This window comes from Salvelinus fontinalis, chromosome 28, assembly GCF_029448725.1.
Source record: "Salvelinus fontinalis isolate EN_2023a chromosome 28, ASM2944872v1, whole genome shotgun sequence".
Taxonomy (NCBI): domain Eukaryota; kingdom Metazoa; phylum Chordata; class Actinopteri; order Salmoniformes; family Salmonidae; genus Salvelinus; species Salvelinus fontinalis.
In genome coordinates, this window is record NC_074692.1 from 12,207,505 (window position 1) to 12,234,783 (window position 27,279).

The following is a 27,279-nucleotide window of genomic DNA, read 5'->3' on the forward strand; positions in this document are numbered from 1 at the left end:
TCGCTAACACCCAAAAGTACTCGTTACATTTTCCAATTCATTTTCCAATTCAGGCACTTATCAAGACATCATCCCTGGTCATCCCTATTGCCTCTGATCTGGTAGACTCACTAAACACAAATGCTTCGTTTGTAGTGTTGGAGTGTGCCCTTGGCTGTCCATACATTTAAAAAACAAGAAAATGGTGCCTTCTGGTTTGCTTAAACCAGTTAAATGTAACTAAATGTATTCGAAAAGTAATTATGTATCATAAGAGAGCCATAAAAAAACAACTAGTAATGCTGCATATTCAATGAAAGGTTAAAATCTCACCTTTCTGGTAAAAATAGTTATCAGTTGCTGAGGTGTAGTCACTTTTGAGGACACAAGCTCAAGTGCACAGTACAGATATGATAAAACAAATAGGCAAATATGAAATATTTTATACAATGTATTAGTATTCAACAAAACTGTATGAATAAGGCTTGACATGACTTACCTGGTTTCTAAATATAGCATAATCAAATTATGAAATTACTAACTACAAGACTTCACTTTCCTTATAACTGTACAATATATATTTGTATGTTTAGGGTTAGAGAAATATTTTCTAAAGTGAGACATTCGTTGTGAACAGAGCTCTAGCTTGACTTCCTGAACTCGTTAGGATCTCATATTAATCTTGTCCATCTGTGACAAACAGAAAGTGTTTTTTGTTTAAAATCTAATAATTATTTTGATTAATCGCGATAAATCGATCTACCGTGATGACACCACTCTCTCCTGCTGCACTACGATGTAATGATTGCAGGCAGCCAGGAGTTGATGCACAGCCAAAAGAGCGAATGAAATAGTTGGAGGGACATCCATCCCAGCTTCTAGTGGTTTCAGATTTCACATCCTATGTCACACAGGCTAAGAAAATATACTTGGTGCCCATGGGAGCCAAGACTATTGCTCAATGCAACCTAGTTCCATTTACGGCGTCCAGAGATCGATTTATAAGCAAAAATGTCAGTCAGACGAGGTACCAAGAGGATTTATAAGGAATTTGAATTATTTATACTTTTACTTTTGATACTTAAGTATATTTTAGCTATAACATTTACCTTTAATACTTAAGTATATTTAAAACCAAATACTTTTAGACACTTCCACAAGTAGTATTTTACTGGGTGACTTTTACTTGAGTCATTTTCTATCAAGGTATCTTTACTTTTACTCAAGTATGACAATTGGGTACTTATTCCACCACTGGGGCTAGGGTAAGGTTTAGGGTTAGGGTAAGGTTTAGGGTTGTCTGTATGTGTGTCAGTAAGTAATTATACTAATTTAACTCCATAGTGGTGAGTACTGTGGTACTCACTGCATCTGCCTCAGCCTTCTCCCGAGATGCTCGCCCCCCTGCCACCACAGACTCCAGCACGGCCACCCAACGCTGCTTGTCTGGGAAACTGGGAGCCATGAAGTACAGAGTCTGTCCGGGCCAGCACGACGTGTGGGGGTGGGACTCCAGCTTCAGCACATACGGCACATCTACACACATCACAGCACAGTGAGGGAACGAGGGGAACAGTTCATTCCTAAGCACAGATCATGATACTACTAATAAGTTAACAAGTTGGACACAAGTTTGGTGTACCTGACTTTGCGGTGTTGGGCAGCTCAGACGCCCCGACAGCTCCGTGCACCATCACCTCTCCATCAGACAGACACAGCTCAAACTCATCCAGTGGCTTCACTGAGTCTGAACAACACAAACAGAGGGAAATCAACATTCACTAAGAAATACACAGACTGAAAGGCACCAACTGGCAGCAATCAAGAACACTGTAAGCTAAATGAAATAAAAATTAATTGTTACCAAAATAAATAGGAAATAGTTCAACCTATTTCATAATCATATGTACTGTAGGGACAGGAAAGGGAGTGAGACCTTCTCTGGGCTCTGTTTCATAGATGGTCACCTTGGTCCCATCCAGCACCACATACTTCCTCTCCCAGCCCTGGCCACGCTTCCCATTCCTACAGAACAAACATGTCTGTCACAGGGCCAGCAGCATAGACTATCACAGAGATAGTCAATGCCTAGAACAGATGAGGATAATACTGTAGCCTACAACTATACTTTAGTACTAAAGAAACATCTCAGATCAAATCAAATACAGTATGAGGGATTAGCAATCAGTCTAAATGCAATCAACTTGAAGGGTAAGCAGACAGGCAGTGTTGATCTATAGTATAGTCCTATTAGTCAAATTTGTTTCACAGTAGTAGTGGGTATGAAGTCCACACACCAGAATTAACAGACCCACCTGGGCTGCTTCATCCACCCCTCCAGGCGAACATGTCCACTGGCCTCTTTGAGCTGCAAGCCAGGGGAGCTGCCTTTGTCCCGGCACAGCGCCTCAGCCATGTGCAGGGCACAGTCCCCAGGCAGGCCGCACGTGGCAGGAAGGCAGGGGGAGCATTTTGGATGGCACAAAGCATGACATTCTGAAGGAGAGAAGAAAACTGTTCAAACTAGGAATGCCAGAAGCACAGTGCTATATGAGCCACCCTTCTGAAAAAGCCTTGCTCAACAGAAATGTGCCTGATCATTGTGATGGGGAGTGGATGGTTGGAACGTAACATACCGACACAGGTGGCTGCCTGGCGACCAAAGTGCACGGTATCCAGGCACACAGTACACTTGGCAGCCCTCATGTTGAGTCCCACGGTGAAGCGGTGAGGGGTGTTGTGGTGAATGCTCTCCCTCTGCCTCCCCCTCTCCCTGTCCCTCTGACTGTCCTTCATGCGATGGCCATACTCTGAACACAGCCAGGAAAGACAGTGAGGAGGGACAGTATCTATAGCAACCACAATTATCCGGGGGTTTTTCAACAATGAAAAAATCCAGTGCACTGTGCCATGTCAGTTGTGCAAGTGAGGCAACGAAAAGGAAGCATCACCAACATAATGTTAAAACGTTAAAGATAAGAGGATCTGAAATTAAAAGGTAAATCATATTGATCCCAACATTCACCAGTGATCAGTTCATACCTGGAACTTAACACATGCATCCAGGAATCTTCTCATTGAGGGAACAGGATGAATATGTTCCAACCAGTGGAGGCTGCTGAGAGGAGGACGGCTCATAAGAATGGCTGGAACGGCGTGAATGGAATGGCATTAAACACATAGAAACCAAGTGTTTGATATATTTGAAAACATTCCACTTATTCCCACTCCATCCATTACCACGAGCCCGTCCTCCCCAATTAAGGTGCCACCAACCTCCTGTGGTTTCTACATTGCGGTATAAGGTGAAAAGCTGAAAAGAAACCCCCCTCTGTAAGGTGTGCAGGTCTGGGTTGCAGTGGTTCAAGGTGCAGGGCAGATAGCTGCCTGAGAGTCAATGGATTGGAGTGGAGGCAAACAGAAGTAAAGGCAATTGCTTCAGATTTCCAAAGCTGTGCACTTAGAGGGAGGAAAGTTTAGCTCAAGAACAGAGAACTATGGAAATGTTTTCAGTCTCATTTCTCCAAGTAGAATACAGACACATACACTGTGTGTCACAAACACATAATGGCTTTTTTAACATGATATGTTGATTTTATGTTAGCTGGTAATGTCCAATCATCCAATATGCTGGTTTGAATTACATTTCTACAATGATTTACCTGACGCAAGCCAGGAATGAAAATGTCTTTATGATTTATGTACAGCACCACTCAAACGTTTGGACACACCTACTCCTTCAAGGGTTTTTCTTTATTTGTGCTATTTTCTAAATTGTAATGTTACAGTGTTAAAGAAATCTAAATACATTTTATATTTGAGATTCTTCAAAGTAGCCACCCTTTGCCTTGATGACAGCTTTGCACACTCTTGGCATTCTCTCAACCAGCTTCATAAGGTAGTCACCTGGAATGCATTTCTATTAACAGGTGTGCCTTGTTAAAGTTCATTTGTGGAATTTCTTTCCTTCTTAATGCGTTTCAGCCAATCAGTTGTGTTGTGACAAGGTAGGGGTGGTATACAGAAGATAGCCCTATTTTGTAAAAGACCAAGTCCATATTATGGCAAGCTCAAATAAGCAAAGAGAAACGACAGTCCATCATTACTTTAAGACATGAAGTTCAGTCTGTAAAGGTTTTCTTCCAGGGGTGAAGGAGAGGACCAAAGTGCAGCGCGGCTAGTGTTAAACATGTTTAATACCAGAACAAGTGAAACACTACAACCAACATACAAAATAACAAATGTGCAAAACCGATACAGACCTATCTGGTGCAGAACACAAACACAGAGACAGGTAACAAACACCCACAAAATCCCAACACAAAACAAGCCTCCTATATATGAGTCTCAATCAGAGACAACGACTACCATCTGTCTCTGATTGTGAACCCACACTAGGCTGACATAGAAACAGACAAACTAGACACACAACATAGAATTCCCACCCAGCTCACGTCCTGACCAACTAAACACATACAAAACAACAGAAAACAGGTCAGGAACGTGACACAGTCAATACGGAAAATTTCAAGAACTTTGAAAGTTTCTTCAAGTGCAGTCACAAAAAAAACATCAAGCGCTATGATGAAACTAGCTCTCATGAGGACCGCCACAGGAAAGGAAGACCTAGAGTTACCTTTCCTGGAGAGGATAAGTTCATTAGAGTTAACTGCACCTCAGATTGCAACCCAAATAAATGCTTCACAGAGTTCAAGTTACAGACTCAACATCAACTGTTCAGAGGAGACTGTGTGAATCAGGTCTTCATGGGCGAATTGCTGCAAAGAAACCACTACTAAAGGACACCAATAATAAGAAGAGACTTGCTTGGGCCGAGAAACCCGAGCAATGGACATTAGACCGGTGGAAATCTGTCCTTCGGTCTGATGAGTCCAAATTTGAGATTGTTGGTTCCAACCGCTGTTTCTTTGTGTGACGCAGAGTAGGTGAACGGATGATCTCTGCATGTGTGGTTCCCACCATAAAGTATGGAGGAGGAGGTGTGATGGTGTAGGGGTGCTTTGCTGGTGACACTGTCAGTGATTTATTTAGAATTCAAAGCACACTAAACTAGCATTGCTACCACAGCATTCTGCAGCGATACGCCATCCCATCTGGTTTGCGCTTAGTGGGACTATCATTTGTTTTTCAATAGGACAATTACACAAAATACATATCCAGGCTGTGTAAGGGCTATTTGACCAAGAAGGAGAGTGATGGAGTGCTGCATCAGATGACCTGGCCTCCACAATCACCTGACCTCAACCCGATTGGGATGGGTTGGGATGAGGAAAAGCAGCCAACAAGTGCTCAGCATATGTGGGAACTCCTTCGAGACTGTTGGAAAAGCATTCCTCATGAAGCTGGTTGAGAGAATGCTAAGTGTGTGCAAACCCATCATCAAGGCAAAGGGTGGGTACTTTGAAGAATCTAATTTGTTTAACACTTAGGTTATTACATGATTCCATATGTGTTATTTCATAGTTTTGACGTATTCACTATTATTCTACAATGTAGAAAATAGTAAAAATAAAGAAAAACTCTTGAATGAGTAGGTGTGTCCGAACTTTTGACTGGTACTGTATGTAAAGACATGTAAAGTTACATTCTATGAAAATACTTTAGTTATTAATTGAAGTAAATACTAATTCCAGAGGTAGAATAATTTAGTAGAGAGGCATTACTGGAAAGTGGAAACTCCAATACAAGCGTTAGAAACCAGAACTTAGCATACCATACTCTATAGAAACATCTGCCACTTGATCCCAGTGCAGAGCTTTTCAAATCTGGCCCATTCGGAGTGTGGTAGAGAGGCAAAAAGGAAGGGGATAGCAAATTGCGGGCTCCATGAGTTAGGAGAACTTACTTTCAAAAGTGACTCTCCTTCTCTCTGTTGAGTGTGAGAGAAAAAGGACAAAGGTCTAAGGCATTAGGAGGAAGAGGAATTCTTGTAGGACAGTAGTAGCCATCAGGAAAGCTTGCCTGAGTGATTTTAGGTCCAAGTATCTTTATTATGTCAGGGGTGGTCTATTACTTTAATTATACTGCATTATATGGAAATATGGACACACTGCTGAAGGCCACACAGAGGGCTCATCTGATGCAGTGTGTTAGCTGGGCATAAACACTCCCATGTCCCCTTTTTCTCCTCCAGAAGGACTCACCCTCGGGGGTGGCAACCTCCTTCCTGCGGCCAGAGTTAGCGGTAGCCAGCAGGCTGCTCGGGCCCTGCTGGTGCTCAGGAGACTTCACCATGGCAGACATCATCATCTGCTGCCGCGTTGTGCCAGGGGTAGCAGGGGTACCACCATGGTCCACAGGCTTGTACTGGACTGCTGAATGTGTGTATATGTGTGAGAGTGAGAGACACAGAGAGAGAGAGAGAGAAAGAAAGAGAAAGGAGAGAGAGAGAGAGAGAGAGAGAGAGAGAGAGAAAGAGGTGAGAGCGAGAGAAAGGAGAGAGAGAGAGAGAAAGAGAAATAAAGGAGACAGAGAAAGGAGAGAGAGAGAGAAAGTGAGAGAGATGGAGAGAGTGGGTGAGAGAAAGTGAGAGAGAGAGAGTGAGAGAAACGGAGAGAGTGGGAGAGAGAGAGACGGAGAGAGAGAGAGAGAGAGAGAGAGAGAGAGAGAGAGAGAGAGAGAGAGAGAGAGAGAGAGAGAGAGAGGAATCAAAGGAAAGTCACAAGGGAGTGTTGTTTGGGCCTGGTGTGAGTTTGATGTTCTGCTTGAAGCGATAGCATGCGCTGGACTACAGCCGTGGTCATTAGTGGGATTATTTCCTGTTTATTTGAGATGACTGTGTCCTTACCTTCCTCTCGTAGGGAGCGCAGCTCCAGTCTCATATTCTGCAGTGCATCCTCCAGCTCAGAGCAGCGGGATCGCTCCTTGTCCAGGGCCATCTTCATGTCGCTGTACTGGAGGGGCACCGGCTGCACAGAGGGTACGGGGGACACCTGCTGGGGAACCTGGGACTGGCCCTGGGCCACCATGGCAGCCAGCAGGTCCTCTCTGCGCCGGCCAAATAGACCCTGGAACACACACACAGACATAATAACTGTCACATGCAAACATTTTGAGGAAAGATTGGGGGTAGAATGAAAAGGCCCATAACAGACGCTAGTTAAAGGTGCTCTAGAAATGTATTCATGTACTCTGTGTTTCTGTGAGCTGGCCACTCTCACCTTTTTCTTCTTGGAGCCCCCCTGGTCCACCCTGGCCTGGAGGAAGTCTATGAGTTTGGATTGCTGGGTGATGGTCCCCTCCAACTTCACTTTCTCATGGGAGAACACAGCCTGCAGGTGGAGCTAAGTGAACATTACTAAGGCAATGAATTTTTACTAACGTACCTCTCTGAGTGTGTGTGTGTGTGTGTGTGTGTGTGTGTGTGTGTGTGTGTGTGTGTGTGTGTGTGTGTGTGTGTGTGTGTGTGTGTGTGTGTGTGTGTGTGTGTGTGTGTGTGTGTGTGTGTGTGTGTGTGTGAGTAAGTGAGTGTGTGTGTGTGTGTGAGTAAGTGAGTGTGTGAGTAAGTGAGTGTGTGAGTAAATGAGTGTGTGTGAGTAAGTGAGTGTGTGTGTGTGTGAGTGAGTGTGTGTGTGAGTGTGTGTGTGTGTGTGAGAGAGTAAGTGAGTGTGTGAGTAAGTGAGTGTGTGTGTGTGTGTGTGAGTAAGTGAGTGTGCGAGTAAGTGAGTGTGTGAGTAAATGAGTGTGTGTGAGTAAGTGAGTGTGTGTGTGTGTGAGTGTGTGTGTGTGTGTGTGTGTGTGTGTGTGTGTCTGTTGTGTGTGTGTGTGTGTGTGAGTAAGTGAGTGTGTGTGTGTGAGTAAGTGAGTGTGTGAGTAAATGAGAGTGTGTGTGTGTGTGTGTGTGTGTGTGTGTGTGTGTGTGTGTGTGTGTGTGTGTGTGTGTGTGTGTGTGTGTGTGTGTGTGTGTGTGTGTGTGTGTGTGTGTGTGTGTGTGTGTGAGTAAGTGAGTGTGTGAGTAAGTGAGTGTGTGAGTAAGTTAGTGTGTATGTGAGTGAGTGTGTGTGAGGGAGTGTAGCTGTACCTGAATGTTCTCCAGCTGGTACTCCAGGTCAGTCCTCTCAGTCTTCAGCAGGTCAGTCTGGTCCAGAGCCTCCTGCAGCCCCTGGGTCAGCCGGAAGATGTGGCTCTTCTGAACATCCATCTGCTGCTGCAGGTTACCTTGCTGTGGAGGGACACCAGCAGTATAAACATGATGTGATGTTTCACTTCTCACAAGACGCACAAACATATTGGGTTATAATAGAGGCATTTTTAACATGACATGATATGAATGACTCAATTGCAACACATGCAGAATGAGAGGAAAGCATAACTCACGTCATCCAGCAGCCTCTGTTTCAGCTCCCTCTCACTCTCCAGTTTCTGCTGCAGACTCCTGGCATTCATCTCCAGCATGGCATGCTTCTTCTCCAGTTCATTCAGCTAGAGGGCCAGAGGCAAGAAAAGATGTACAGGTCTGCTTTAGCCAAACAGACAGAGAGACAGAGAGACAGACAGAGAGAGACCGAGAGAAAGACAGATGTATACACAGACAGAGAGGGAGATGAACAGGCAGACAAGTAAGGCTCACTGTGTCAGAGAGGCTCTCTGCTTTGAGTCTCTGGTCCTTGAGGGCCTCCTGCAGGGCCAGAATCTCAGCCTTGTGCTCCTTCACTGCCTGTTCAATAGACTGACGAGCCTCTGAGTTGCGCTGGTCCGCACGCAGCCTGAACAGGAGTAAGAGAGGGGGCCATATAAGTGTGTGTGTGTTTGTGTGTGTTGGTGGGTTGGTGTGTGTTTGTGTTACCTGTTCTGCTTCTCGTTGTCCAGCAGTCTCTGGATCTCCCTTGTCCTCCTCTCGGCCTGGTTCTTCTCATCCTCTAGGGCTCCCCTCCAGGCTTCCCACTGCCTCTCCTTCTCCAGCAGCTCATCATTCAGGGTCTCCAGCTCCAGGACCTGCTCCTCCAGCATGGTGCACGTGGTCTTCAGCGTCTCAATGTTCTAACACAGGACATGGGGGGGAGGTTACATGAGAATAGGAGAATAGAAGGCACTGCTCTGTTCTGTTCCTACAGACAACATGAACAACACAGAGTGATTGCAGGGGAAAAACTTACACTAATACAACCATTTAAGGAACTTTTCATGGTGTTTTGTAGTCTTAATGAAGCAGCCCTCTGAGTGATAGACATACTATCCCAAACCAACATCAGTATTGTCATATTCTGATAATCAATGGGTTGTGCGCCACAGTTGAAAGTGCTTTTGAGAGTTGTATAGATTCATGAAGGCAATACATTTCGCATATGTACTGTACATAGGGCTGACACTGAGCTAGGTTTTTATGCTTCCTATTTCTCTGCTTGAGACAAACACTGGGGAACAAATATAGCTGCAGCAGCACCATGGTCCTCTGAAGTCCACGCATCCAGGGCTGACACTACCTGGGAACGATGTGGATGACACATCCCTCCCACTCACGGTCGGATCCCTCATCTATGACTTCCATCCCTGGTTACACAACCACTAGCTAGGACAGAGAGACTGAGAGATGAAGCTACAGAACGCCTACACACCCCCTCCCACAGGGGCAGAGCACAGCGTCACACAGCCTCCTCTCCTCTCTCTGCTCACTGAGCTAGCGCTACATAACAAAAGAACAGTCCAGTATCTTCTGCCTGATTTATACTCCACTTCATCACAGTAGCTGCTGAAGTGTTTGTGTATGTTTTTGTGTGTGTCACCTGTAATTGATTGTTGAGGACTGAGGAGAGTTTTGTGTTTTGGGGCATATGTGAAATTAAATGTATGTGAAAGGAGAGAGGGAGAGAGAGAGAGAGAGAGAGGGAGGGACAATAATAATATATAGACATAACATGTCATTTGAAATGTCTATATTCTTTTGGAACTTTTGTGTAATGTTTACTGTTCATTTTTTATTGTTTATTTCACTTCTGTTCATTATCTATTTCACTTTCTTTGACAATGTAAACATGTGTTTCCCATGCCAATAAAGCCCCTTAAATTGAATTGAATTGAGAGGAAATAAGAACATGAGAAACTAGACTCTCCATGAACACATTCTAGTAACATTAGAGTGTGTACACTGAACAGGATGGATGTGAGTGTGAGTCACACCTGTTTCTGGTTGTTGAGGTGCATCTCACGGTCAGCCACCTCGCGGCGGAGGCGGTCCACGTCCTGGCCCAGCTGCAGGCGCTCCTCTGTCTCATCTGTGGCCTCGTCCAGCTGCTTGGACAGGTAGAAATTCTGTCTGTTCAGCTCAGCGTTCTCCTGCGTCAACTGGGTCAGCTGCTCCTCCAGGTCTGTGATCACCTGAGGGAGGGATGGAGAAGAATTACACTAGGTTCATTACCAGCATCTCAACACAACAGTATATGATTTCAATGTATACTACGATGTAGTGATGTAGTGGTGGACCTGTTCATCATGTAGTGAAATAGAATGATCAATCGATGGGAAAGGGGGAGGAGGGCATAAGACTCATCATTTAAATGACCGTTGACGGACAAGAGTGAGAAGTCCTCACCAGAGCATATGGATTCAATTGGAACCCACACAGCGTATCGTTGGATTACCGAACACTTGAGACGATCAACATGAGTTTCCTTCAGTGAATTCTACATACATTACAGCCCGCTAAGGCAACCATTTTGCAATTAGAGATAAATACCCATGGAAACATCATTATCTTAGACAGCCTTCACGTCACTCTCCAGGCTGAGCAGGGAACTGCATAATCTATTCATCTGCACCATTATGTCCTCTTAATCAGCCAGCATACTAGTGCATACCCTATGCAAATGAAGGTTAGAGGTTTCTGAAGCTGAGTTAGATGTTATTCCTCTTTCTGGGGAGCCTGGCTGCTCTGTACCATGCAGGACTACAGGGCAGTGGAGTGAGGGGGCAAGCCCTAGGGGCTGAGGACTGGAATTCTGAAATGACAAAATACTCAGAAGAGATGGGAGGTCAACAATGGGACTGATAAGCCATGATCTGTTCATCAGCAATGTACTCTCTCCATCCTACTGGGTGCTCATGATAACACACACACACTCCAGGACAAGCCATGTTTGAAGCTCTGTAGCTTCCTTAAAGGATACACAGAAACACAGGACAGTCTAGTAGCAGTACCCGGGGTAGATTAACACTGATGCCAACGTCCAGATGTTTGTGATTTATTACAGTGGGTTTGGTTAGAATTCACTACCCTCTAAAGATGTGTAAACAAAACCTAGACAATTCCCGACAACAGCCAAAGGACCCAGACCTTCACCTCCAGGCATGTTACATAACACTTGTCATCAGTACATAACAGTATCTATTATTGATATACTACTACCTCATGTCAATGCAACCTTGCCCATGTTTCATTTCTGCTGTTTTTGAATGGTGCAGGGCTGCAAGAAGTACTGTGTTATCAATGATCTAAACAGAACAAATAGGTGCCATACACAAAAATAGACATGGGGGGCCAGGCATAACAACCTTAATTTGTTTCCGAACTTGGGAATGATTGCCTGGATATCGGCCAGCCGAATCTAGGGAGAATACTCTTTCTCAACAGCTTGCGAGTGGGAGGATCACAAAAGTAGGGCAAGGGGATAAAGAGAGACCATTATGTATTAACCACAATGAGACCCAGCAGTGATTCAAACAATGTGACTTTGAAGGTTTTTAAATCCCCCACCACAACACAATAACCTCATCTTCCCAGGGTTAGTTTTCACGCGCTCGCTGACAAAGAGATATGAAAAGATATGGGTATATATTATTCATCACATCAACCTAAATACAAGACTTAGTTCTATTCTTGGCAAAAAAGATATGGAGGAACCGCATAAAACAAATTGATATTTTTCTAAATAGTAGAAATAGCAGTGTGGATTGAAAACAGACGGATAACCTAATTGATGGTCTACTTTTTTCCTGGAAAAACAAAGGCCTCATTGAGCGTGATGGCTGGAAACACGGTCAATGGAAATCTATAATAGCTGATCTTATCTGATTCAACTCAATTAATGCCTTTGAATTCTGAAAGGAGGGAGAGAGAATAGAAAGAGAGAGAAAGAGACAGGGGAAAGAGAGGTAGCAGAGAGAAAGATAAAGACAACGCTAGAGAGAGAGAGAAAATAGGTGATTCAAAGGGGTGGCATACCGCACAGCTGTCTCTGAGGGCATCATACTTGCGCTGGATCTCATCTCGGTGGGCCTACCAGACAGAGAGAGAGACAGGTTTGGTGGCTGTACTACCGTACTTCATAACATCACAGTAATAACAGCAGACTGGTATGTGTGTCCCTCCTGCACTCACTCTGAGAACACAGATCTCCTCCTCAGCCTCAGCGGTGGTGTCCTCCAGCTCCGACTTGGCCTGCTGCAGCTGACTCTCCAGGGAGTGGCGTGCCGCCTGCAGCCCACTGATCTGAGACACCCTCTCCTGCAGCGACAGAGTCAGCTCTGTCACCTGACGTTTGATCTCCAGCTTCTGCTCCTCGTGCTCCAAGCCCATCTAACGACACGAGGGACACAAAGAGAGAAGGGGGAGACAGAAAGGAGTCAGGAAGAGGAAGGAGAGATCCAGATCAGGTCAGTGAGTCAGAAAGATGCTGATCTGGCAAATCAACGACCCACAGTGGAGCTTGACCTTTCACCTTACATGACCCCTCTATCTGGCATCCCTCTCTGCCCAACCCGCCGACTGCTTTCCTGGCTCCTTGCCCTCTTTTCCTTCTCCTCTTTTCACCTTCCTCCCCTCTCCTCCTTCCTGTGACCCCAACCATCCTGCCTCTCCTCCTTCCTGTGACCCCAACCATCCTGCCCTCCCTCCCTGCCTTCCTGTGACCCCAACCTTCCTGCCCTCTCCTTCCTGTGACCTCAACCTTCCTCCCCTCTCCTTCTTCCTGTGACCCCAACCTTCCTGCCCTCTCCTCCTTCCTGTGACCCCAATCTTCATGCCCTCTCCTCCTTCCTGTGACCACAACCTTCCTGCCCTCTGCTCCTTCCTGTGACCCCAACCTTCCTGCCCTCTCCTCCTTCCTGTGACCCCAACCTTCCTGCCCTCTCCTCCTTCCTGTGACCCCAACCTTCCTGCCCTCTCCTCCTTCCTGTGACCCCGACCTTCCTGCCCTCGCCTCCTTCATGTGACCCCAACCTTCCTGCCCTCGCCTCCCCTGTCTGCCCTCGTTCTCTCACCATCTCCTCTTTCCTCTCCTCTCCCCTCACCTCTCTCAGCCTCGTCTCCAGCTCCAGCACTCGGCTCTTGTTGCTCTGCTCCTGCTGGCTTATCTTCTCCAGATGCTCCTCCAGCTTGGCATTCTGGGCCTCCAGTTTCCCAGCCTGGGACTCCAGGTAGAACTTCTGCTGCCTCAGCTCCGAGATCATCTCCTCCTGGGCTTTCCTGTCCAACCCAGACAGATAAATAGACACGCAACACAGTCAGTAGACAATCTTCCTAACTAACTAATGAATTATGTAACTAACTGAGATAGTCCACAACACTCACATGTTCTTCTGGGTGTAGATGCTGCTGTTGGCTGCCAGTTTGTTGGCCTCAGACAGCTCGGCAATCCTCTGCTCCAGGCTGGCCATCTTAGAGTCCATGGCATTGATGGTCTGGGATGGACAGAAGAGACACGTTTCAAAGCACATTTACATGCAGCCTCAACATGTCTGACAGTTCACATTTACATGCAGCCTCAACATGTCTGACAGTTCACATTTACATGCAGCCTCAACATGTCTGACAGTTCACATTTACATGCAGCCTCAACATGTCTGACAGTTCACATTTACATGCAGCCTCAACATGTCTGACAGTTCACATTTACATGCAGCCTCAACATGTCTGACAGTTTGCATCGCATTTATAAAGTATCAAATGCTCACTACTATTGTCAGAACAACACAGCACATGTACAGTATATCACAGTTGCCTGGCAAAAGGTTATTGGAAGTTTGTAATAAACCAAGTCAGTGTGATTAATGTGAAAAATAAACCAGGTCCATGTGATTATTGTAAAAATCGGCCTGGCCACATCCTAACTAGCTTGAGCAGCTCTTACCGCCTTCTGCTCGCTGATGATGCAGCACTTCTCCTGGACCTCCTCCTCATACTTGCTCTGACTGGATTCCAGCATCTCCTTATCTGCCATGTCTGCCTTCATCTGGTTCTCCAGAACCTTGTCAATATAAGAGAGATACAACACAGGATCAACCATGCTAGAGCTCAGGATCAAGGCCCAGAACCGGGATCCAAGGAACCTGCCCAGGAAATCTGTGTTCCAGTTATAGCCGACAACCTTCCCCAACTATGTAAATACACCAGTAGCCCATAACATTATACAGCGCAGAATGTTTGTAATGAACAGTAGAGGTCCCTTGAGGCTCTACCTTGATTTTTTCATCATAGAGCTTCTCCTTCTGCTCCATGTGTGTCTCCACTCGTTGGCCTGTGGACTGGCTCTCACGAAGACTCTCCTCCAGGTGCTATACAAACAAACACACACACACACACGTTACAGTACAGTACATTGTTTATTGACCCCTTTCAATTCAGGACCCAACACCACAAAAGTATTCAGTACAGCAAGGATAAAATGCTACAAATAATTGTTCTCAGGAAAAGAAAACAAACACTTTTGGGTCTGAGACAGAGAGAGAGAGCGCTATAAATAATCTCCAAAGAGGGAAGGCCGAATCCTAATGTGAGATTCACGCTCATAACGTGGAGATACGTTAACACTACACATGCGCTTGCAGATCTCAATTAGGATTTGGCACAGACTGAATAACAAGTGTGTGTGAGTATGTGTGTGTAACTAAGTGAGAGAGTGTGTGTGTGTAACTAAGAGAGAGAGTGTGTGTGTGTGTGTGTGTAACTAAGAGAAAGAGTGTGTGTGTGTGTGTATGTGTGTGTAACTAAGAGAGAGAGTGTGTGTATATGTGTGTGTAACTAAGAGAGCGAGTGTGTGTGCTTGTATGAGCAGTGAGAACACATATTCCCGGAGGGCTTGTGTGATGCTCACTCGGATGGAAAGCAATCCTCCAACGAAGGGCAAAGTTGTGAGGACCGGTGGGGGGCTGAGGTGCCCTCTTTCCCCTCCCCTTACCATGATTTTATCAGCCATCTGCTGGATCTGCTGGGCCTTGCTCTGCATGTCCTCCTTCAGCTTACACTCCCTGCGCTCCACTATCTCCAGCCTCTTTACCTGGTTCTCCAGGGTCTTCCTGCCATCCTACACACACACACACACACACACACACACACACACACACACACACACACACACACACACACACACACACACACACACACACACACACACACACACACACACACACACACACACACACACACACACACACACACACACACACCGCTCAGGCTAGAGAACATCTGCTGCCAACAGTAACAGGGAGTTTATCCAGCTCTGTCTCAATGAGTCCTTTCTTTGCAGTTATTGTCTAATATGTGTCAGTACTGCATACCTCTGTCTCCCTCAGGCGTCTGCGGAGGCTGTCACTGGAGTCCTCCTTGGTCTGCAGCCTCTCCAGCTCACGCTCCATGCGCTCCTTAGCCACCCGAATACTATGGAGGAGATCTGTGGTCTCACTACTTCCCTTCACTGCCTGTGTTATGGGCCGGGGTACAACAAACACTGTCTGTCATCTATCTTACATTGAAATAACTTTAAACTGTTGTAGTTTAAACTCTAAAGACTTGATTGATAATTGAATCCATGAATAGCGTAGAATACTGGGTGAAAATGTGATTGATTGTGCCTCTAAAATGTGGGCCCATACAGCTTAGAGAATTCCGTTTGGATAAAAAGAAAATGATAAAGTTTTCGAAAAGGGTATTAAATGTATATTCATCTGTATAAAACATAATAAATGGAGAAACCAGCCATTGTCTGACAGGGGCAGAATAGTTTGATAGCTGGCAATGAAGCTGAAACAAACTACTGATGGTTTTAGCGGAGACAGTTGAATTACTCTCAGGCCACAACTCAGCATCTGCTTCACAGGACAATGAGGAGTTGACACGCATCATTAGCAGGAGAGAAACAGGACTTTTCACATGTCTGTGTGTGGTGAACATATCTTCTCCCCTTACAGCATATGCTGAATATGAATTCATTATCCAGGAAGTTTTCAACCAAAATATTCTACCTTGGCAAGCTTATCTTGGAGATCCTGAATTTTCACTTGCTGTTCAGTATTGGCCTGAAACAGAAAGAGAAAGATAGAGAACATTAACCTTTTAAGCTACACATTCCTTGGTCCCTAAGAGTTTTACACCCAAACCATCTTCATTGTTTCATTCATAATAACTTTTGTTTTATAATTTGGCATTTGTCTCCTAACCATTGACTGAACAGCATTCCTTGAAGGACCATATCGAACCATATAGGATGTCAACATGTGAGCCAATGGAACTGAAGCGGTACCTTCTCCAGCTTTGACAGAAGCTCCTCCGTGTCAGTTTTGCCTTGCTCCTTAGCCTGTAAGAAAAAAAGCTGAAAATCAGTTAAACCAACACATGCCTTTCAAGTTCTCTGAACGTGGGTTTGAGACAGGAGATCAATATCAGAGTGAACAGCTACAGAACCTTCTGCATCCTCTGTTGATAGTCAGCTGCTTTCCTCTTCAGCTCTTCGCTGGTCTGACGGGACTCCTTCAGCTCCGACTCGTACAGGTCGCTACGGCGACGGGCTGCAGACAGGTCCTCCTCCAGCTGCCTGATGGCCACGCGCATCTCCTCCAGCTGGGCATGGTACTCCTGCAGAGGGATGCGAGAGGAACGAGGGATGAGAGAGAGGGATAGCGGAGGAGTGCAGAGGTGAAAGACATGGGGAGAAGGATGAGTGCCAAAAAATAACAAGTAAATAGAAAGGAACGGAAAGCATCGCAGAAAGAGATTAGATAGGCAGACATGAGAGAGGGAGGGATGGGGAGGAGAGGTACAACGAAGAGACAGAAAAGGACATACTGTGTAATGGAATCTATTGAACAAAGCATTATGGAACAAGAAGAGGTGGGGCAGAGAAGAAGTGCATCAGCTAAAATCAATTAGTGTCCTTCTCTTCTAAAGTTTTTATTTTATTTTTTTATTTCACCTTTATTTAACCAGGTAGGCAAGTTGAGAACAAGTTCTCATTTACAACTGCGACCTGGCCAAGATAAAGCAAAGCAGTTCGACACATACAACAACACAGAGTTACACATGGAGTAAAACAAACATACAGTCAATAATACAGTAGAAAAATAAGTCTATATACAATGTGAGCAAATGAGGTGAGATAAGGGAGGTAAAGGCAACAACAAAAAAGGCCATGGTGGCGAAGTAAATACAATATAGCAAGTAAAACACTGGAATGGTAGATTTGCAGTGGAAGAATGTGCAAATTAGAGATAGAAATAATGGGGTGCCAAGGAGCAAAATAAATAAATAAATAAATACAGAAGGGGGAGAGGTAGTTGTTTGGGCTAAATTATAGATGGGCTATGTACAGGTGCATTAATGAATGATTAGCTATGGCTAACAGCTTTCACTTCCATCTCGTGGTCTGGTCACGGGGCATGCAGCAGTCCTGTCAACCAGGCTGGTTAGGACTAGCAGAGGCTAATGAAAAGTAGCATGTTCTCTGTGCCTGGGAAGGGTGAGGACACCCTGACAATGGAACACGACAGGCGCAGCAGATAACATCAGCAGCACCAGCCAGCGCCTCGTTAGTCCCTTTTCATTTAAAAGTTCTCCTCCTGTTTCCATTCAGTTTCAAACCTTGCTAAGTGTTCCTCCGTCAACCCTTAAAGCGTGTCTCCGAGGACGTCCGCCTGTTGTCTACAGTAAGTGACAGGAAGACACTTCATGAGTCATTAACTATTATAATAAGAAAATGTCATGTGTAATAAATGACTCACGCCGTGTTTTAAAAATTAAAATGAAAGACAACGGAATTTCATAATCAGTACAATTTCCTCCCAAATTATATTTGGACCTCCTTATAACGTTAATTAAGATACAAAAAGCATTTGCTATTTGAGTAAATGATGATTGGCATTGTCAATTAGGATTCATGGCATGACGCTATGAATTGAGGAAGAAAAAGGTAAACAGTAAATTAAATTGATAATTGGAATGATAATTAAAGGTTTTCACTTGAGCAATACTTGTATCAACTGAATAAACCTAAAACCACAGGGACCTTTCATTTAATATCTTTGTAGAGTCACATTAACATCCATTTCAAGTAGAAAAGAATCTTCATACAAAATGACAGTGTGTTTTGCCAGCGGGCCGACTCAGCATATCAGTTCCTCGGTGTCCCCAGTCCCCTAGGTCCCTGACTGGATCACAGCAAATCTCTGGCAGCCTTAAACATCAGTTAGCAGGATAACTGAACTAGGCCTGGGCTTAAGTACAGAGCTGAGTGATACCCATGGAGGAGGAGGGAGGAGGGAGGAGTGAGCCAGGGGCAGGAAGGAAGGGATAGGATTAAAGAGAGAGAGAGCAAAAAGGGGGAATACATGGTGAATAGAATGGAACAGTGCCCGCCAGAAGAGCTGATTCAGAGTGTGAATTACCTAACTCACACAAGCACACACATACATGCAAACACACACACACAATCACACAGGAAGTCCCTCCCTATCGTCCCGACCTGCACACTCCCACTGGGAGCTTCAAATGCAGTAGGTGTAGCCCTGACAGGGAGAGTGATATTTCTGCTGTAGCCTCTCAAAATGGGGGAGACTAATCCGTGGTCCTGGGGGCTTTGCCTCTAACTCTTCACTCTGCCTTACAGAACAGAATAATCATGTTGATGTGCCAAAGGTAAGTTTGTTGACAAAGTGGTTAAATTAAGCTTACTTTAGGTAGGCCTTAGAACTGGATTAAACCTACCTATCACAGATACAATACTAAGAGGTAGAATAGTTGTCTTATCCCAGTTATAGTCTATCAGCCTGCGTGCTTTGTATTCAGTGTTAGGGATCTGTTCCAATTAGCCTAGTTTTTAATTCTCACTGCTTCTCAGAATTACAGAATTTGCATGTACTGATTGTCTTGCAATGGATTTCTCTTTCTCTCACTGAAAAGCTTGTATCGCTCATATCCCCAATCTTCCCTGCTTGTTGAGCCAACACTGAATACGTTCTGCATAAATATGAATATGACTTCCAGGCTCCTAAAACGGAGCGTGGGAGAGAGGCACTGTTCAAGACCTTATGCAGCCCTCAAAATCAAGCAGGAAAGTACTTCTGCAAATATCCAATAGCCTAACTCATTCTCATGTATGACACTTACGAACCACTTTATGAACTTTAACTATAAGTGGATCAATCGTTTCCTTAGCTAATTTCCAGGTTTGCATTAGCCGTATCAGTAAGCGGTAACGATACCACCACGGTGACCGTGGATTGGGTGTGAAGACTACAGTGCAGTGATAAAACACCAGCACTCCAATTCCCATAATGTAAGATCCAAAACCCCATCGCCTCATCACGACAGGCTGCCCACTGCATCAGCGGCACTGCACACTCTCCACTTCTAGGTATGGATGGTTCACATTGCCATGGCAACCATTGCGCTATAGAGTCTGTGCCTGGTAACCACTGCCAGGGATTCTGCTCTGTGCGGGGGGGGGGGGGGGGGGGGGGGGGGGGGGGGGATTTTTCATACTGTCTAACTGTCCTCTGCTGTCAATCTTTCAGTATCTTAATTCAGGAACTTGGCAACCCTTCACCAAATCAGATCATTGTTGTATCCGCATTGAGCACACACACACACACACACACACAAACCCCCCACGCACAAACACAAACACACTAACTCACACACAAACATACACAAGGAGACACACACACTATTTGGATAATGGTGTGCTGAACGTGAATCTATCCTTCCTCTACACTCCTCAATCAGCAGAGACTCAGGAGACACTACATCACTTCTGAAAGTAGCGAGTGATAAACACACAGGAGACGCCTTGATGTACTGGGGCGCTGAACTATGCAAAGGCATGCCACTACTAGAGAGATATCCACTGAGACTTTCTTTATGGTCAGGACAAGTCCTGTGTGCACGGCAGAGTGCGTTTGAGTTCACGCCCACTGCTGGACACCATACTGCAAACTCCTAGTAAATTCTCAATGCTGACACTCACAGAAGGTTATCGCTACTAGAACGTCTATTTCAGACTTCTATTACGTGGCACTCAAGGCTTTTTCTCTATTATCCGAGAAAGGCAATGAAACCACAGTGACAACACTAATTCACATGAATATGGTTCCATGTAGTCAGGAATCCAGACCTAGGATGTTTAACAGTCTACTGACTCCACCTACACAGGGAGCAGTGGATAAGCCTCAACACCCTCCACTGTAATTAACCCGGCTTTGACAGGGTAGCACTCTCCTCACACCCCACACGACTCACACCCCATAGGGATGGGCAATCAACCCTTTACAGCACATCCCTCCACAGCACTCTGTGTAGAAGTTGCCCTTAGGCACTGAGCTAGGATCAGCTTACCCTCCCCAAATCTTAACCCTAAACATTACAGTTAAACAGCGTTTAGGGGCAACTTTGTGTTACTCCCTCCACCACCCACAACTCCTGTCAGGCATCTGATGCCCCACGGGAGGCGCTCTCCTCTACCTGTTCTTTGATCTCCTGCAGCTTGTTGCTCTGCTCCCGGATGCCGTGGAGGAGCTGCAGCGCCTTGTCGTCTTCCTGGGAAACCTCCATACGGGCCTGCTCCAGACTGAGCTTTAGACTCTGAAACACACACATGAAACTCAGCAAAAAACAGAAACGGAACATTTTCAGGACAATTAATGAACATGCACCTGTGGAACGGTCGTTAAGACACTAACAGCTTACAGACGGTAAGCAATTAAGGTCACAGTTATGAAAAACTTAGGACACTAATGAGGCCTTTCTACTGACTCTGAAAAACACCAAAAGAAAGATGCCCATGGTCCCTGCTCATCTGCGTGAACGTGCCTTAGGCATGCTGCATGGAGGCATGAGGACTGCAGATGTGGCCAGGGCCATAAATTGCAATGTCCGTACTGTGAGACGCCTAAGACAGCGCTACAGGGAGACAGGACGGACAGTTGATCGTCTGCGCAGTGGCAGACCACGTGTAACAAAACCTGCACAGGATCGGTACATCCGAACATCACACCTGCGGGACAGGTACAGGATGGCAACAACAACTGCCCGAGTTACACCAGGAACGTATAATCCCTCCATCAGTGCTCAGACTGTCCGCAATAGGCTGAGAGAGGCTGGACTGAGGGCTTGTAGGCCATGTTGTAAGGCAGGTACTCACCAGACATCACCGGCAACAACGTCGCCTATGGGCACAAACCCACCCTCGCTGGACCAGTTTATTGTCTATCGTTGAAGGAATGAGCGTTACACCGAGGCCTGTGCTCTGGAGCGGGATCGATTTGGAGGTGGAGGGTCCATCATGGTCCTGTGCAGTAAGTCACAGTATCATCGGACTGAGCTTGTTGTCATTGCAGGCAATCTCAATGCTGTGCGTTACAGGGAAGACATCCTCCTCCCTCATGTGGTACCCTTCCTGCAGGCTAATCCTGACATGATACTCCAGCATGACAATGCCACCAGCCATACTGCTCGTTCTGTGCATGATTTCCTGCAAGACAGGAATGTCAGTGTTCTGCCATGGCCAGCGAAGAGCCTGGATCTCAATCCCATTGAGCACGTCTGGGACCTGTTGGATCGGAGGGTGAGGGCTAGGGCCATTCCCCCCAGAAATGTCCGGGAATTTGCAGGTGACTTGGTGGAAGAGTGGGGTAACATTTCACAACAAGAACTGGCAAATCTGGTACAGTCCATGAGCAGGAGATGCACTGCAGTACTTAATGCAGCTGGTGGCAGCAGCAGATACTGACTGTTAATTTTGACCCCCCCCCTTTGTTCAGGGACACATTATCCATTTTTGTTAGTCACATGTCTGAACTTGTTCAGTTTATGTCTCAGTTGTTGAATCTTGTTCTGTTCATACAAATATTTACACGTTAAGTTTGCTGAAAGTAAACGCAGTTGATAGTGAGAGGAGTTTATATAAAGCCTGTTGGCAACACTGCATGTAGTACACACGAGCACCCACACATAGTGCTTTATGGAATCTCTCTCACACACACACACACACACACACACGCACGCACGCACGCACGCACGCACGCACACGCACACACACACACATACACATACACACACACACACACACACACACACACACACACACACACACACACACACACACACACACACACACACACACAAAGTCAGGATCTTGGGCCACTCACTGTGCACTCGGTGATGTAGGTAGCCAGGTCTTGCTCCAGGATGGTCCTCTGTGTCTCTGAGGCTTTCAGCTCCACATCCTTCTGCTGCAGCACTGACTCCAGATCAGACATCTTACTCTGGACTAAAGAGATCTCCTGTTCCATCTGAATACAGCAACATGGAGGACAGCTTTATTTGTCAATTTCAGCATTAGTTCATCTTCCCAATGTCAACTGAACTCTTGCAGGTGACCACAACCTTATATTACTGTAATAAACATGGCCATTTATAATAAACCAAAGGACTGAATTTGACTGTGCAAAGCATTTCCTTGATCACAGCTATTGGGGTTGAAGAAGACTTTATGCTGAGAGTAGTGAAAACATAGATTAATCATTGCAGCCGTGCTTCACAGGAAAGCACGTGAAAGACAGCAGCACATTTAAGTCCATTATGTAAAAATCAATGACTGTTGCCAAATCTCCTTTGAACCCAGCCTACTATGAAGAAATTTTGAGGTAAAATCTTTAAGGAAAATTCCACCCAAAAACTGCAATCAAGTTTTCAAGATATATACCTTTCAAAATACAGCATCAGATGATGCTAAATGCATCACGCCAGCTGTATTTCTGTATTTTGAAAAGTTATATAGATTGGAATCTTGATTGCTGACATGCAAAACATGTTGGGACTATATCAACAATAGACTAATGAACCCAAATATCAAAACATAGTTTTAGGGGGGGAGTTTTCCTTTAAGCTATAGGAAGCTATTTCCTTACCTCCTAAGCCAAGCTGCTCATCTCAGTATGTGTGGTTTAAGAGATGAGCCAGTTGGGTGATGGATGAATGCAATTAAAGAAGCCATTAGAGCCCCTGAGGAGCACTGAGAGTCACGGGTGCAGGGCCGTCAACTGTGTCACAGATACGCAATCACAGTACATACTTGAGTGCATAGACTATATGCTGTGTTGGAGTGCTACCACTAACACAATCACAACATAACACACAAAAAAGGATTATGGTATAGAGTCACAGCACTGGGTAGCAACACAAGGCACCACAGTAATGTGGTGTGACAACACAGACACCACATAACAACAGTAGTCTCAAATCAGAGAACCATCAGTCAGTCACAGGACATCAACAAATAATCATATACACACACTGATAGACACACACAGAGTAACTTGACACACACAAAGTATATCAAACATAAGAGTACCTGTGACATGTGTCTTGTGTCTCTCAATGCTCTCTGTATTTAGTGTCTTGGTGTCTTTAGCAGGTCTTATCTAGAGAGCTGAGGGCTGTAACCACTAATCTGCAGGAGAAAAAAAAGCGTGGGAGAGAGACTAATTGCAGTAAACACTCTATATACACAATCTCTCCTGAAAGCTGTGGGGCTTTTATTTACAGCACTTACCTTTTCCTATCATTATGTTATACCACACCGCCTTTTACAGTTTATCAAATGGGAAATGATCAGCACCATTGAATTGATGTTAAATGTCGTGACAACATTACATAAATGGACTATCACATTCCTTTTCCTAAATGTATTCTTCTAGCAACATGTTGTAGCTTGTATAGGAAACAGGGTTAAGAGCAGAAAACCCCATACAAAAGCTGCCTTTAGTGCCATTCATAATCATCTTCTAATCAAACAATTAAGGTAATTAAACAATTAAACTAATCAAGTGAAACACAAGTCAAAGAATTCAAAATAACTAAATGAGCCCTTTCATGCCCATGTTCAAAACTCAGAATTCAAAAATCCGTAATCAGACCAAACCCAACACTTGAGGGGCCCAAGTAGCACAAAACTCCAGCTCAATCTGTGATGCTTTACATTTGAAGGCATACTCCTTATGTTACATAATCACACACATAATTAGCATCTATTCTGAGAACTACTTTTAATCACAGAGTGAAAAAACTTAGAACCATACCGGTGGACCATGCCGTATGGGTATATTCTGGAATAAGACAAACCTAAAAATAGAGCGTGATTCTGAGTGTGTATGCACATGGCTGCCTCTTTAAGCACTATTCTCTATATTTGGCAGCCTTTGAGATGGAGAGGCAGGAGAATGAAGAAAAGAAGACTGTCACTGTCTATTAAGCATGGGCTTCTCTCCCACTCCTGCTCACAGCAGCAGCTCAGTGGAGGAGCTTCGACAGCCACAGGCCCAGGGGTTTCACATAACATTCTGCATTCCATGATGCAACAGAGACTATGGCTTCACACAGAACAATCACCAACCCCATAAGATAACACTTCACACATCACATCCGAACAGACAGAGTAGCATATATCCATCATGTGAAAGGAACAATGAGCACTGTCTGCATGGAGTATAGCACTCCAGCCTTAGGCAATGTATATTTGAATGGTACATAACATTATTGATGCAATGCAAGACAGGGTTGATGCGCTCTGAGAGATCCACTCCCCATTCCCCAACACATGCAGAAACCACCAGAAACGTGTGAAATAGATAAACATATTTTTTCATTTCCTGTTGTTTATATACAGTATCTCGAATCAGGAACTCTGTCATATCCTGCGTAATATGTCAAAACTATTTGATAGATTTCTTATCATGGTGGCGTGGATTACTGTTTGATTTTGGGGTAGGCTGTCAACAGCATAGACTGTGACACTATCTGTTTTCTAATGATGTCAACAATGCATCTGGCATAGAATCAGCTGTTAGAATACAAATTTAAGAGGATCTCTATGGCGTCTAGACATATTTGATGTCATGAATATGATGTCTTTATGCCATGGGTAATGTCCATATTCACTTCAGTTCATTGTGTCTGCGGAAGGTTCACAGACGGGTTTTCAACCGAGCTACATTATCAGAGACTCAGAGCGGGCATCTTAACGGGTCACACATAATGGCTGACGACAACCAGGTTAATTGAAGGTTAATTTAAGCCTACATTTTGAAGTTTAAAAGAGAAATCAGTAAGTAGCTTTACATGTTGTTCAAAGGGCAGTTCTTCCTTAAGGTCAAATGTGATTGATATTAGGGCGGAAGTATGATTTGAAGTTTCAGCAAGTAATTCCAACTGGGTAATTGTTGTGGGATGTCAGCATGCCATAAGCCTACTGCGCGTGTAGAATCAGTGCCATGAAGGATGGTGCAGGCCGGGCAAGTTGCTACAGTAGCCTAGCATGGATTAGCAGATGGGATCAGATCTGGCTGACTTGTTCGCAGGCTAAATTTCTCACCAGTTGTCCATAATGAGCCAAGCGAGCAGGCTGTGCAACTGGGCTCATCCTCTGTAATAATTACCTCCCAGAGAGCAATTACAAATAACTAATATTGTTTTTAAAAGCACCATTATAACTAGCGACATTACAGTCAGTCACCTCTGGCTGAGAAGGACTCGGTAGAACAGTGTTGGATTTGTTCATGTCTTTCTAAATTAATCTACCATAACTGGGGAGACTTTATACTGCATTTTTATAGCTGGAATACTTAATGGTGAAACTACCACGTCTGATATTACAACAGCAGATAAGTTACTGCAAACAACGAACACTGTTTTTTTCTGCTTCGTGCATCATTGCACGCAAGAAAGAACATAAGTATATCCCACTGGACACATATGTCAATTCAACGTCTATTTCACGTTGGTTCAAGATAATTTCCTTAAAATGACTTGGAAACAACGTTGATTCAACCAGTGTGTGACCAGTGGGATGTAAGCCACCGCTGCTTCGTCAACAAAAACATTTCAGAATCATGCCACTGTCTCAGGTGCTGCCCAGATTCAAAACATTTCAGAACCATGGCGCTGTCTCATGTGCTGCCCAGATTCAAAACATTTCAGGACCATGGCACTGTCTCAGGTGCTGCCCAGATTCAAAACATTTCAGAACCATGGCACTGTCTCAGGTGCTGCCCAGATTCAAAACATTTCAGAACCATGGCACTCTCTCAGGTGCTGCCCAGATTCAAAACATTTCAGAATCATGCCACTCTCTCAGGTGCTGCCCAGATTCAAAACATTTCAGAACCATGGCACTGTCTCAGGTGCTGCCCAGATTCAAAACATTTCAGAACCATGGCGCTGTCCACTAACGCCTACAAACTCAGACATCGACAGCTCAACAGTGCTGAAATAGTTCGAGTCCCAGAGAACATCAGTGATTCTAAACTACTTTAAGTGCAAGTGATTATAATTTATTGCACATGTTAGTTTTGCTGATTTGCAGCCTCAGAATTATAGCTAATGGGTTGCAGTGAGTTACGTTTTTGAGCATGGGGATGATGATGCATAAGAAGAGGATGAGGATGCTTGATGAACCATAAATTACACGCTATGATCTGTTTTCTGATATTGTCGACAAAGCATTTAGACAATAGACTATAGAAATATAGCAAATCCATTGGATTTATGCAGTAGATTTAGGCCTAATTGTGACATCACGTGTATAATGTATTTTACGAATCCCTATGCTTAAGCCTATCAGAAACGAGTATTCAACAATGTCTTGGTAAAATTCAAGGATAACGTTCATGTCACTTCAGTTGCGTCTGCCGACGGTTCACCCGTGTGCTTTTAAAGGGACTATCAGTATTACCTCCAAATAGCCTGTTACAATAGGCTACACATCATGTCTGACGATACCAAGGTATGGTTAATTACACATACTTTGAGTTTCGAGGAGAAATCACTAACAATATTTTAGGTCACTCACTACCAAAGCAATACTGTATGTCTGTCTCACTGGTTTGACCCATGGACTGAAAGCTGACTACCACTGCCGTTTTGAGTAAAATACGTTGTTTCATAAAGTCACAAAAGAAGACTGATATTGCCCTCTCATTTATCCACAAGAGCATGAAATGGGAGGATACCCCTGACGATCAAAAGGAAGTTGGGGAGGATATGAAGGATGAAACAGAGACTCATGAGACCAAATAGAACAG

At 44.7% G+C, this 27,279-nt stretch overlaps 1 protein-coding gene across 4 annotated transcripts in view; it reads right to left on the reverse strand.

The window, feature by feature from the left end:
• The window catches only part of LOC129826178 (citron rho-interacting kinase-like), a 58,648-nt gene that overhangs the window by 15,589 nt on the left and 15,780 nt on the right, over positions 1–27,279 (reverse strand). The window contains exons 3-30 of one of the 4 annotated variants that reach the window (XM_055886589.1): positions 23,553–23,651; positions 22,348–22,491; positions 20,663–20,782; positions 16,613–16,783; positions 16,452–16,505; positions 16,174–16,227; positions 15,490–15,630; positions 15,111–15,236; positions 14,392–14,487; positions 14,064–14,180; positions 13,505–13,614; positions 13,225–13,399; positions 12,314–12,511; positions 12,158–12,211; positions 10,117–10,314; positions 8,786–8,979; positions 8,570–8,705; positions 8,317–8,421; positions 8,021–8,161; positions 7,161–7,283; positions 6,788–7,007; positions 6,144–6,314; positions 5,846–5,869; positions 2,616–2,789; positions 2,295–2,475; positions 1,916–2,004; positions 1,622–1,726; positions 1,346–1,515 (exon numbers count right to left, since the gene is read on the reverse strand). In XM_055886589.1, coding sequence (XP_055742564.1) covers positions 1,346–1,515; positions 1,622–1,726; positions 1,916–2,004; positions 2,295–2,475; positions 2,616–2,789; positions 5,846–5,869; positions 6,144–6,314; positions 6,788–7,007; positions 7,161–7,283; positions 8,021–8,161; positions 8,317–8,421; positions 8,570–8,705; positions 8,786–8,979; positions 10,117–10,314; positions 12,158–12,211; positions 12,314–12,511; positions 13,225–13,399; positions 13,505–13,614; positions 14,064–14,180; positions 14,392–14,487; positions 15,111–15,236; positions 15,490–15,630; positions 16,174–16,227; positions 16,452–16,505; positions 16,613–16,783; positions 20,663–20,782; positions 22,348–22,491; positions 23,553–23,561 — 3,600 coding nt within the window. In that variant the 5' untranslated portion in view covers positions 23,562–23,651. The remainder of the gene's footprint in view (positions 1–1,345; positions 1,516–1,621; positions 1,727–1,915; positions 2,005–2,294; positions 2,476–2,615; positions 2,790–5,845; positions 5,870–6,143; positions 6,315–6,787; positions 7,008–7,160; positions 7,284–8,020; positions 8,162–8,316; positions 8,422–8,569; positions 8,706–8,785; positions 8,980–10,116; positions 10,315–12,157; positions 12,212–12,313; positions 12,512–13,224; positions 13,400–13,504; positions 13,615–14,063; positions 14,181–14,391; positions 14,488–15,110; positions 15,237–15,489; positions 15,631–16,173; positions 16,228–16,451; positions 16,506–16,612; positions 16,784–20,662; positions 20,783–22,347; positions 22,492–23,552; positions 23,652–27,279) is intronic. The other 3 variants (XM_055886590.1, XM_055886592.1, XM_055886591.1) reach the window with 3 other exon arrangements.